Below are 12137 nucleotides of genomic sequence, written 5' to 3'. Positions count from 1 at the left end.
TTTGTTATGCTGCATAAAAAACCTAGACAATACACTTTAGAGGAAGTGTCAGAACACACAGCAAAGGACAGCTGCTGGATTGTTTTATCAAATATCGTTTATGACGTGACTGAGTATGCAAAAGATCACCCAGGAGGCTCAAATATAATATATGAAAATGCAGGGAAGGACTGCACTGATCTGTTCAACACCCTGCATCCCTGGATCAATTACAAGAAATTATTACAAAATAATCTAATAGGCTATATAAAAAAAGAGCAGCCTGAAAAGTAGATTGCACGATTTTAACACGTATAAAAGCCACATATTTCATATTTGTTTATTTCCAGAAAGTAAAATATTTGTTTATGAGACTTGAGGAAAATGCATTCTTTGTTGCGCTATTGGGGATATTTATAGCTGCAAACTGGGTTGTTGGGCTGGTGCTGAGACACGTTGGGGTTGACTGGATGGGATTGCTCATGGTGCATGTCATCTCGGCCACTGCGCTGTTTGGGGTCTTTCCGTTGCTCTACAAGCGATGCAAGCACAGCATCCCGTGCTTCATTTTTTACAAGATAAGGCTCCAGCTATTTTTGCTGGGTCTCATACTGGAGTGGCCATGGCCCGAGCACAGCACAGGGGAGATGTACATTGTGATACTGTGTGACACAGCAGTTCGAACCTTGCTTCTGATTCTGTATTCCACTGCAAAGAGGAATCTGCTAAAGGACTTCAGCACAGGACACAATCTAGAGGTGCTTCAGCTAGAAAAGTATCTTCTCTACGCCATGGATAAGATTGGGCTGCACGAGCTACAGCAGGATCTTAAAATAGACACATTTTACAAGAAAGGAAAGCCAGAGGAGCTGCCTCTTCTTGATATTTTTAAAAAGTGGAGAAGAGACGAAGAGACAGAAGGCTCTGTGATGGAGGAGTATGGCTATGGCCTGGGGGAGAGCCTTAGAGTGCCAAATAGGCCACGCCTTACCCCGCAGATGGATGACGTGGAGGGGTCTATCTCAGTTGCATCTCTCCGAAGGGTGTTCTCGTCAGAAGATGCAAATATTCTGTTTTCTCTTATTTCGTATGGAGAGAGAAGCAGAATACAGTACTCTACATTCAAAGAAACATTCAGACAGATATCGCTGGAGAGAACCAATCTATACATGGCGATAAAAGACTGCAGAAGGCTGCTCAGCCACTTTAACTGGTTTCTATGCATAGTTGAAGGAATCCTTATATTCATTGTGTTCACAATTTCAATGAACATGCACAACCTGTTTCTGCACACGTTCTTTTCGTTTGCATTGATAAATGCCATAATCCCAGGAAGCGTCAGCTTCTTTGAGAGCTTTATCTTCTTGTTGATATCGCATCCATATGATACTGGTGACAGAGTGTTTATTAAAGGAGAGAACATGATTGTAAATAAGGTTGGGCTCTTTTCCACATGCTTTACCACCTGGGCAGGCGTTTACACAATAATACAGAACAGTGTAGTGAGCAAGTACCCAGTGGTGAACGTAAGGAGATCTATTTCGCAGTACTGGACAATTGATTTGCCAATTAGTATAGAATGCAGCAACGAGTCAATACTGAATCTTAAGAAAAGACTTCAGTGGTATGTAGAGGAAGAGAAGATGCTGTCAGGGCTTGTTTTTGCGCCAATGGGGATGAAGGACGGAAATTCTGTGCAGATTCGGCTGCTTGTTCGAAAGAACTCTAACTTCCAGAACGGGTTCTTTACGCTAACAAATTTCACAAAGTGTCTTGCATGTATTATAAGAATAGTAACAGAGGAGGGCTTATACTATAAGCCGCCAATTGCAAGAAAAAAAGTGACAGAAGAAGTCTTAGCCTCAATGATAGAGGCCCAGCATGATCTAGCGAAAAAGATAAAATAAATAAAGCACAAGTAGTTTTCTTGCCAATAGTGGATTGACATTCAACTCGCACTTTTCACTTTTATCTTCAATGCCTCTGCATGGGCCTTTTGTACATAGTGTAAACTGTTAGTGCATTGGAGGCATCAAAGAGGGAAATAAAATTAGCGAATTTACAACAAAATATTTAGAATGGAAGAGCTAAAGGAAAAGACAGAAGAGGTATACTGCCTTGACGTAAATAAAGACCTGAATATGGTTATATCCGGAGGAGGCAACGATGCAGTGACATTCCATGCCTTTAACGGCGAGGAGTATCTCATTGACGAGGTAATTGAGGGGTTTGAAGACTCAATTATAATGACTGAGTTTGTGTCCAGCGACAAAGCAGTTGCAGTGTCCATGGACGGAACGGTTGCCTCAATTGCAATTAAAAAAGAGCATGGAGGATACACAAAAGAGATAAAAACTGTAGATGTCCAGATGGACATAACTAAAGCAGTGGTGTCCAAAGATAAACAGCGCCTCTACATAGGAACTGCTGATGGCCTTGTGGAGGAGCTGCCAAATAACATTGATGAAATTGGCGGGCGCGCTGTAAAAGTGTATGCAGGACACTCGTCTGAGATCCAGGACATACTGGAATCTGACACCTGCCTGTACATTGTCTCAAGTGGACAGATAATCGTATTTAATAAAGAAACAGGGAGCGTGTCTGCCCGGTACAACGCAGAGTTAGATAGCGACATTCGGGTGGTCCAGATAAACAGCACTGGAAAGTCCCTAGGAGTTGGGTATGGAAATGGATCTTTGGTAATACTTTCATACTCTCCCGCGCAAAACCGGCTAGTAAATGTATATCAGAGTGATAACTCCGCACGGCAGTCAATTGAGTCACTGCTGTTCTTTGGAGAGATGCTTATATATGGAGACTTTGCATCAACTGTTTCTGTTCTAGATACAAAGTATAAAACAGAGAAAACGTGCAGGATTGCAGAGGAGCAGGAGTGCGTTATAAAAATCATTGCAGTGTCAGATGCCGTATGCATTGCAGTAACAAACACAGGGAATGTGTCTGTGGTTTCGCTAAGAGCAGACAACACAATAATATGCAGCTATGCTCTGAGCAGCATAACACTAAACGCGGTGGTGTTTAATCGATTCATCTGTGCTGCAACAGTAGAGGGAATTGAGTTTCTTAAACTATAGAGGTGAGGGGTTTGCATGGCTCAAGTTTAAATTAGAATAGATGCAATATTTTCCAGTAAAATAGTGAAGTATAATAAATTGCAAACCAGCTAGTTAAATATTAATTGTATAGAACACATATTGTAAATGCCGAAATATAGTAGGAAATAAAAACAGCGCAGCAGTAATATACAGCACACTAGCACGAGAATATGTGTGGCATATTAAAACAGTATATCGCAATAGATAGTAGTAAAGCGAATCCTTCCAAAGTATATGTGGGGTTGTATGCTTTAGCATGCTATTGTGGTTTTATCCCATTTATCTACTATGTCTAAGCACACTAAAAATAGCAATTTCAACCACCATATTAATATTTTTATGCCTAAAATGGCTATATACTAAGAAACACAAAGAAATTTTGGACTTATGCAAGGAATGCAGAAAAGGCAGTTATATACACTCAATTAAGATCCAATTTGGTTCCATGGAATTGTGCAATATCTCAAATAGTAGCGATTTATCTGCTATATACATGCTATCTTTACAGAAAACTTGCCTAAACATCGTATTGTGTAACTGAAATATGAAGGATGCCTTGCTATTTCATAAAACAAAGAAAACAATAGATGCAGTATGTGCATGCACAGGAATTCTAGCTTGGGGCAGGGCATTAGTGTGCAACTTATATAGATTAGTAAAAATAATGGCACGCCAAATTACGGATGTTTTTTTTCTTCCATTAAACATGAAAAAAACCAAGTTAAGAGAAGTAGAGAAATATCACATGCACTCAGAGGCCATGCCAACAATAAACAGCGAAAACGCGCACATTTACTGCACGCGCCAGGAGAATATTGCAACAGAAAGCAAGCTTCTTAAAGAAACAGTTGTTGCATACTACTTCAAAGGCGGATTTATCTTTATTCCAAACCCACTAAGACAGGAGGTAAAGGGCAGAATAGCAAAAGAGGTTCTTACTAAGCTTCTATACCCACCGTACAGAAACAGCATTGACAGAGCTCTTGATCTGAGTGATTTAGATCTTTACAGTGCGTACTTGCAGAAGAGTGAAGTGTCTGTCAAAATGTATGATAACCCTATTGCTAAAATTAAAATAAAGCAGGACCCGTATGCAACTCCAAGCGAAAAAGAGAGTTTTATAAGCACGGGAATAGTGAAGATGAATCCAGAAGAGTTAATAAAAAAAATAAGATGGAGTAGCATAGGGATATACTATGACTGGGAAATAAAGGCATATAACAGGGAAATAGTGGCACAGATTCCAGAGGTGATAGATCAGGCCTGCAAGGACATATCCAGGGATATCTGCAAAGTGAATTTTATACCAGAGACTGCGGTTATAAACTACTACCAGAAAAAAGATAGAATCATGAGCCACGTTGATAGATACGAGGAAGACATGAGTAAGCCTCTGATATCATTCAGCTTTGGCGCTTCGTGCGTGTTTGTGCTAGGGAAAAAAGAAAGAGAGGACTCGTCCGTAGACACTTTTCTCTTAGAGGATGGAGACATTGCGATTCTGATAGGTGAGTCAAGAGAGTACTTCCATGGCGTGCCAAAAATTCTAAACAGCAACAAAGGCCTGGAGGACTACAAGAAAGAGGAATTTTTCAGCCTAATTTCAGAATCACGCATTAACATAAGTGTGCGGCAGGCATATAAATACGATTAAAACTCTTCTTTTAGAAAATTTAATGGACATTGAGCTAAGCGCAGGATGTGAGCTAAGAATAGAAATACCGCCCAATACAAAAGCAAAATTTGTTCTGGCTGAAAACACAGCGGAAATAGCAGGGCAGGAGCTGTTGCTGGGAAAATGGTACACTGTAAAGGAAGAGCAGTTCTGTATTTTCACATGCACTGGGTGCAAAATTAAACTGGCAGCAAGCGATGCGTTTTACTACACGTCACAGGAGACCAACATGCCGTATATTTTCAACGTCTTTTACAACCTATACTCGCGGAATAAGAAGAAGGTGCTTATTGTGGGAGAGGGAAGGTCCGCATGTGCAAACATTCTGACAAATTATTTCACTCGTAAAGGCGACAGGGTGCTCTACACCGACCTAGACGTGCATGGCGGGACACTTTTATTTCCGGGAAACATCACGAGCGCAATAATTCAGGAGCCATTTAGTCCCATTGAGCGAGCAACAATAAGTGAGAAGCTAGCGTATTTTAGCGGGTCACCCAGTGCAAATGATAACATAGATCTGTACCGACTATTAGTGCAGGAGATAGTTGCATCGGGCCGGCAGAAGACAGCTGAGGCTTCTATAATAGTTGGGCACAAGGAAATAACACAAAAAGAGGTAGAGGAGCTTGCAGAAGAGTGCGGAGTGGACTATGTTTTGGTGATGGGAAATGAAAAGTTTTACACCCAGATCACAACTGAGAACAAGATATATATCCCGCGATTCCCGGGTCTGATGGAAAGAACCACAGAGCAGCGAAGAAGCCATATTGCAAGCCGGATAAAGACATATTTCTATGGTGAGCAAGACGAGTACAGCCCTTGCACAATTTCCATCAAGCTAGCAAGCGGAGAGGCAATGCATGCAAATGAATATAGAGTTCTGCAGGTTGGAGACGAGCACATGGCTCCAATGTCAGCTCTTCCACTGGGCTCTTCCAAAAGAAAAGTGTCCACGGCTGTGCTAGACTGTGCGCCCATAGAGGGGTCTATTCTTGCCATTTCCTCAGCAGAGAGCTTAGAAGATGTTCCTTCTGCGCCCATTATAGGATACTTAAGTGTTCTAGAGGTTGTGTCTGAAACAGAGATAAAGGTACTCTGTCCTCAGCCAAAATCCCCCAATAAGCCATTTTTAATACAAGGAAAAATAAGAATGATGAACTAGTAAATAAATATCTCATATTGGGTAAGACCTTATTCTCCCTTATATTATTCAAACAGTTAGGTGTTTTCTTTGAAATTTGCGCTTTTAAAAGCCAAAGCCCACCTTTTCAATTGCTCATGCTATTTATTGGCAATCCCTTTTAACTAGTAATTTTATCACAGCTCAATTTGTAGGCAAACTATTTGAGCATGCAACAAATAGAGATATTATATTGTATTAGATATAGAACCCCTGTGTTTTTCTCCACTATCAATTCTAAAGATGTTTTTCAGTGCTTCATCACGTCTTGGCCATATCGTGCACTTATCTGAAATCTGCTAGCCCACAGCATTAAATCCATTTTGGTACATAAATATCCTGCAGGTATAATATCCAGAAAAAATTCAGAAAATATGCAGGTGCCCAGAGTACTAAGAGGCTAGGGTCTAGTATGCATATTTTTAATATAAATTAGCCAAAGAGTGCTTTGTGTATACAAAGTCACATTTAATAGCACATACAGTCTGGAGTGTTTATCTAACACTGTCTTCCAGAATCAAATTCATATGAAGGGGAGTCTAGTGCATTCTAAATACAATAGAAGTGACGTCTGGTAAATTATTTGATAAGTTGTGCGAAAGAAATATTTGTTTAATCAAATCCTTATAATATTTGCTGCTTGCAGGGCACGGCTGTTTTCATGGGCGGATTCCACTGAATTTAAATAAAGTTTTATTCATATTTTTTGTTATTCTCTGAGTGTGACAATGGATGAATTTCTTGAATATTTAAAAATCGCAGAAGGGATGGGAAAAGAAGCAGAAGAAATAAGAAATCTGCAGGATAGGCTGGATGATCTAAATAGAGAAATAACTGAGCTTCTCAACAAAGAGAAGGAAATAAAAGCAGTACCCGATAAGGTGGAAACATACCAAAAACGACTTGGAAAGCTGCAGGAAGAGATAGAAAAGCAGAATGCAATAAAGAGAAAGATCGAGTCGCCCGAGGAAATCTCAAAACTTCGCAACTTTATAAATCAGAAGGAGCTAGCTGCAAAGGTGCTAGAGTACTTTAGCACGCTGTATAGTGAGCAGTCCACAGTAATTTCTGTGGAGGGAATGAAGGTCAAGGTAAACAGGCTAAAAATATCGCTGAAGTATAACGAGCTGCTGCAGCAAGTGCAGGCGTACCTTCCAGGGCACTTCAATGCCCACATACAGACAATTACAAAGCTAGTTGTTGATGCTGTTCTTCTGTCCAGTAATGTGCTGAGCATCGTGCATAAAGAGAGCGTGGAGATTATTACATATGCTGCCAGCAAGCGGACAGAGATAGCACAAAGTGAAATCCATAAGCAAATACTAGAGGATTTGGACATTCAAGACGCAGAAAGCTACATTGCCAATGAGAAACTACATGGCACACTATCAAAGCTGGCAATCTTTGAGGATATTCTGATTGAAGTAAAAACACGACTCTTGAGGGATCTGCACCAGCTATCGTGCAAGCAGATAGATCGGTACAACAACGAGCTGTTTTATGGGACAGTATACCACATAGAAAACACGGATACCTGGTACTGCGACAACTTAGTGCAGAAAATAGGGGAGGTCAGCAAAAAAGCAGAGGCGCGAGCAGAAGAAATCACAGACGCACAGAAAAAAGGCCTGGCTAACCGGCTGCAGATGAACACCTCGCAGAAAGCCATGTCTATACTTGATATTTTATCAGAAAGCATGCAGAGGCAGAAGGTAGCAAGTATTTCGCATGCATTCTTTAAGTCTATGCAGATTCTGGAGCGGATAGCAACCACAGAAAGATCGCACAAGGAGAAAATACAGAAAGCAATCATAGAGAAAATTCAAGAACACTTTGAGCTGCCTTCTGGGCTCTCAGAGCATGTGGAGATGCAGAGGTGCGCGCTACGTCTTGCGGACTCACAGGCAGTGCTTGGCATAATTTCACTCGCCCCTTTGCATTTGGCTAAGACAGAGAAAGAAGAAATTAATAATGGAATAGTGCAGATTTTTGGTCAAAAGGAGGAATATTTTGTAGATATAGTAGACGAGTCGTTTTCGCATTTGATTCTCTGTACAAAGGTAGACAGAATTGATTTTTTAAGCACAAATGTAACTAGAACGATTAGTATGGTAAACAACATATTTATTGAGATTATAGATCGAATTTTCACTGACTCATTGCTTTTCCACATAAAAACAATGTTCTACAGCCGTATTTTAAGAGACGCCTATTACACAATACAATCTGACTTAGAAGAGGCAGACATCAAGCACTGGGCAGAGCTTCTGCAGAGCCTATTGCAAATTACAGGCGAGTTCGGGGAGGCTGTAGACTTCTACTGCCAGATCAAAGGGCTGCATGATATATTTTGGTACGCAGGCGTTGCAACTGACTTTATAGAAGAGTGCGAAGGCGCTTTGAAAACTCTGGACAGCGAGCTAATGCATGATCTTATTCCGTATGTCTTCACTGACCAGAATGTGGCCAGAATTCTTTTAAATAATTTTCAGAAGAAAGACAAAAAAGAGTAGCACTGGGAGCTGGTGATTTAATAGACAATCTTTGAAGTTATAATCTTTTTCTTATGTTTTTATGGTGGTGTGCGCATGCATCTTCTGTGCGCACGGATTTTGCATTTTCTACCGGTTTTTTATTTTTAAGTTTTACAAAATTTACCCCCCAGTAAATGTCATTTGAAGCAGCAAGAGACCACAAATCACACATGAAGAGAATGAGACTTCCTTTAAGACGAAGAAGAGAAGGTAAGACCGACTACCAGCAGAGACATAACCTAATTAGACACAACAAGGCCAACTATGGAGAGGTGAAATCCAGATTTGTTGTAAGAATTACCAATACTAAAGTTATCTGCCAGATAGTGCAGGCATACACTATAGGTGACAAGGTTATCTGCGCAGCAGACTCAACCGAGCTGAAGAAGTACGGCATCACATTTGGTCTGAAGAACTACTCCGCTGCATACGCAACTGGATTCCTCTGCGCAAGAAAAATGCTCACCAAGCTGGGCCTTGCAGGAGAGTACACCGGAAAGGAGGAGATTGACGGAGAAGAGTACTTAGAGTCTGACAACGAAGAAGGACCAAGCGCATTCAGATGCTACTTGGACCTTGGTCTTGCCAGATCCTCAAAGGGTGCCAAAGTATTCGCCGCCATGAAGGGGGCATGCGATGGAGGACTCCACATCCCACACTCACCAAACAAGTTCGCTGGGTTTGACAAAGAAAGCAAAGAGCTCGATGCAGAGGCACTGAAAGACAGAATCTTTGGAGGACACGTCGCCAACTACATGCGGGAGCTGCAGGAGAATGACTCTGAGGCATACGCAGCAAAGTTCTCCGAGTACATTAAGAACGGAATAACTGCAGACATGATTGAGCAGAAGTACGAAGAGGCATTTGAAAAGATCAGACAGGACTCTTTCGAAAGAACCAAGAGAACCACCAAGATTGACAGATCCAAGTACCAGTACAAGCCAGCCAAGCTAACTAACGCTGAGAGAAAGGAGAAGATAAAGGCAAAGTACATGCTGCTCACTGGAGAAGAGGCTACTAACTAATAAATCTGAATTAATCCAAGCCAATGCGCTTTACTGCAGCGTGTATATTATAGATAGAACTGCCAGAGAGTCATATCCAGGCAAAATAGACTAAGCATAGTATACTCGTGTTTGCTTTATTCCTTCTGCTCTGCACTAAATTTCATGCATCTCTTTTCTTGAAGAAGCACTGCATAAATTTGCCTCTACAGAGAATTCTCGCATGCCTTACAAGCAGAGATGTATATACATATACTGTCCAAACTCTGAAATATAAAGCATACTTTCTTTAACCCTCTTCCAGATGCAATTCTTATATTTAGTAGAGAACACTTCGTCAAATAGGACTACATTGCAGACGGCTCTGAAATGCGCATGTATGCAGAGAGACAAATACCATGTATATTCTATACAGTGTCTCTTTCACAGTTAAATTCCCAGTACATGCACTGAGGCAGGGGAAGTAGGTATGTAGAAATAATTAAGCACGTGCATAAAGAAGAGCAGCTTCTGAGAAGTATTGCCGCACTGCTAGAATTATGTGGAGTATTTCACCCCCATATAGTTTGAACACTTCCTCTAAGTGCTCGGCTGCTATGTCCTTGATATTGGGCCTGCAGAGAAGAGACACCATTCCCTCGTAGGAGTAAATGTACATGTGCATTTTTATTAGTCGACTGAGTGCGTCATATTTAGGATCATTTGGAAGGCCTGCTTGCCCTATACAAATATTGGCTAAGTCATATACGTACTTAGGCAGCTCGCTTCCTCGTATTCCTAGGCTGAAGACTGTCTCAAACACGAGCTTCTCTTTTTCTATTAGCTGATTTACATCTATAAGAGAAGGAAAGATGAAGTTCTTGCCTGAAAGAATCTCCTTCCTAGTTATCTCAATGTATTTCGATATTTCTTCATTGTTTAAAACAAGTTTACATGTGCTATTTCCAAGATATGCCCTGAAAGACTGAATTATAGAACTCAGCGTCTTTCTAATGAGCTCTTTTGACGATGCAGAAACATCAAGCTTGTCAAGATAGTACGTACTGAATATACTCACTAGAACCACTCCGCAGTAGAATATGTTGGTCATTTCAGGCCTCCAAAGAGAAAAAAGATGCTTTGTCTCCGTAAAGATATTTCTGTGGGGCATTGTACTTCTTGGCTTCTCATGGTCCTTGTTATTAAGTATTTCACATGCAGTTCCATCTACGCATATATCGTATATGTACGGCTTGTTGAAGACAGTTATCCCATTGAAGGTATACCAAAACTGTTTGTTCTTTCTCTCGCATAGCTTATCCACCTGCTCCAGTTCACTGCTGCTGCTTTCATATATATTCTCCTCCATGTCTTTATTAATTAGCGGATCGCATTGCAGCAAAAGGCCTTCTTCCTGCAGGTTCCCGCCTCGGTTGTGCTTAACAATGAACTCTTTCATATACTCTAGCCCTATGCCTTTGCTTTCTTCTGCACTGGGCTTTTCACACGCAGTGCTTATATCCTGGCGCATGCCAAGTGCCTCTACAGAATCGCCCTCTGAATTGCCAACTGGCCGTTTTAAAAAAGAAAAGGCTCCTCTCACAATCCTTGGAACAAACCGTCTCCAACCAAATACTGCTTTTTCTGCCTGCAAATCTTCATTCTCTTCATTATATAATACTGCACGCATCTGCAGCACATTAGCTATAATTATAATTTTTAGCATTATATATATGCGCATTTCCTACACCTGTGTCTACTGCATTTATAGGTATATCCTGAATTCAGTAAATTATAATTGCAATAAGGAAAATGCATCCAAAAACATCCTGATTTTATTTAAACAGCCCGCACCAACTGCATGTAAATATAGACGGGTACACCACTATTTATTGAGCTGTCTCTTATATTTGGCTAAAATGTTTTTACCGGTTTCTATGCCTCTTTTCAATATATTTTCTAATTTTTTATTACCCCATGTAACATGATGAGACACCAATGACGGGCGGTCTGAAGGTAGTGTAGAATGTCATTGTATCTGATTACATTTATTTTCTAATTTCTTAAACTAATCTATCTTACGAGCTACATTGTAGACAGCATCATGAAGCACGTGTATACCAAGAATATTGGGTATCCTATTAAAGCTCCTTTTCTTTCAATTTGAAACCTTCTTGTTATTTCGTTTGTAGAGACAGCTGTTGACCAAATAGAAAACAGGCTGCCAATCAGCAGTGCAAAACCCTTTCCTCCAGGCAGCAGCCTGCTAATAGTGGCAAAGGCTAGAACAGGTATTAGTGCATACCCTAATGCATTTATTATGCCCATAAGACTGACTCTGCTGTTATTCATTAAAACCGTTATTGTGTATATAAACATACAGCTAAGTGTAGATAGGTAGTATAGGTATCCTATGTGCACTGTTCCCCGCAGAAAGAGAATAAACCCGTACAGGAAAATAAAAAGCAGCGGTCCCACCATGTCCATTGTATCTTCGTGTCCCTTACTCTTCACAAACACAATTCTGAGGGAGTCTTTTTTAATAGAATCAAAATTAATTCCCAGCTCATCCAAGAGCGGCATGTCTCCTTCTTTATATCCGATTAACGCATTCTTTATGCCGTGTGGCAGCACAGACGTAAATGTATGCATTCAGACAAAAAAACA

General features: G+C 40.7%; 9 protein-coding genes across 9 annotated transcripts; 7 read left to right on the top strand and 2 right to left on the bottom strand.

Annotated features, from left to right (window-relative positions):
- Positions 1-6: 6 nt before the first annotated feature.
- On the top strand, positions 7-273 carry NESG_00901 (uncharacterized protein; the record flags this gene model as incomplete). The annotated part of the gene is made up of 1 exon (XM_053048542.1): positions 7-273. The coding sequence occupies one exon, from the start codon at positions 7-9 to the stop codon at positions 271-273; it is 267 nt and encodes an 88-aa protein (XP_052905302.1).
- A 74-nt stretch (positions 274-347) lies between these two features.
- On the top strand, positions 348-1886 carry NESG_00900 (uncharacterized protein; the record flags this gene model as incomplete). The annotated part of the gene is made up of 1 exon (XM_053048541.1): positions 348-1886. The coding sequence occupies one exon, from the start codon at positions 348-350 to the stop codon at positions 1884-1886; it is 1539 nt and encodes a 512-aa protein (XP_052905301.1).
- A 171-nt stretch (positions 1887-2057) lies between these two features.
- On the top strand, positions 2058-3074 carry NESG_00899 (uncharacterized protein; the record flags this gene model as incomplete). Its single annotated transcript, XM_053048540.1, has 1 exon — positions 2058-3074. One exon carries the CDS (start codon positions 2058-2060, stop codon positions 3072-3074), a length of 1017 nt encoding a protein of 338 aa, XP_052905300.1.
- A 565-nt stretch (positions 3075-3639) lies between these two features.
- On the top strand, positions 3640-4749 carry NESG_00898 (uncharacterized protein; the record flags this gene model as incomplete). Its single annotated transcript, XM_053048539.1, has 1 exon — positions 3640-4749. One exon carries the CDS (start codon positions 3640-3642, stop codon positions 4747-4749), a length of 1110 nt encoding a protein of 369 aa, XP_052905299.1.
- A 22-nt stretch (positions 4750-4771) lies between these two features.
- On the top strand, positions 4772-5935 carry NESG_00897 (uncharacterized protein; the record flags this gene model as incomplete). The annotated part of the gene is made up of 1 exon (XM_053048538.1): positions 4772-5935. One exon carries the CDS (start codon positions 4772-4774, stop codon positions 5933-5935), a length of 1164 nt encoding a protein of 387 aa, XP_052905298.1.
- A 746-nt stretch (positions 5936-6681) lies between these two features.
- Positions 6682-8466, top strand: NESG_00896 (uncharacterized protein; the record flags this gene model as incomplete). The annotated part of the gene is made up of 1 exon (XM_053048537.1): positions 6682-8466. The coding sequence occupies one exon, from the start codon at positions 6682-6684 to the stop codon at positions 8464-8466; it is 1785 nt and encodes a 594-aa protein (XP_052905297.1).
- Positions 8467-8621: 155 nt separating this feature from the next.
- On the top strand, positions 8622-9512 carry NESG_00895 (uncharacterized protein; the record flags this gene model as incomplete). The annotated part of the gene is made up of 1 exon (XM_053048536.1): positions 8622-9512. The coding sequence occupies one exon, from the start codon at positions 8622-8624 to the stop codon at positions 9510-9512; it is 891 nt and encodes a 296-aa protein (XP_052905296.1).
- A 460-nt stretch (positions 9513-9972) lies between these two features.
- On the bottom strand, positions 9973-11196 carry NESG_00894 (uncharacterized protein; the record flags this gene model as incomplete). Its single annotated transcript, XM_053048535.1, has 1 exon — positions 9973-11196. The coding sequence occupies one exon, from the start codon at positions 11194-11196 to the stop codon at positions 9973-9975; it is 1224 nt and encodes a 407-aa protein (XP_052905295.1).
- Positions 11197-11555: 359 nt separating this feature from the next.
- On the bottom strand, positions 11556-12122 carry NESG_00893 (uncharacterized protein; the record flags this gene model as incomplete). The annotated part of the gene is made up of 1 exon (XM_053048534.1): positions 11556-12122. One exon carries the CDS (start codon positions 12120-12122, stop codon positions 11556-11558), a length of 567 nt encoding a protein of 188 aa, XP_052905294.1.
- Between the last annotated feature and the right edge of the window lie 15 nt (positions 12123-12137).

The sequence above is a fragment of the Nematocida ausubeli genome (genome assembly GCF_000738915.1).
Source record: "Nematocida ausubeli strain ERTm6 chromosome Unknown supercont2.2, whole genome shotgun sequence".
Classification (NCBI taxonomy): Eukaryota; Fungi; Microsporidia; genus Nematocida; species Nematocida ausubeli.
This window is presented reverse-complemented; position numbering and strand designations above follow the sequence as displayed.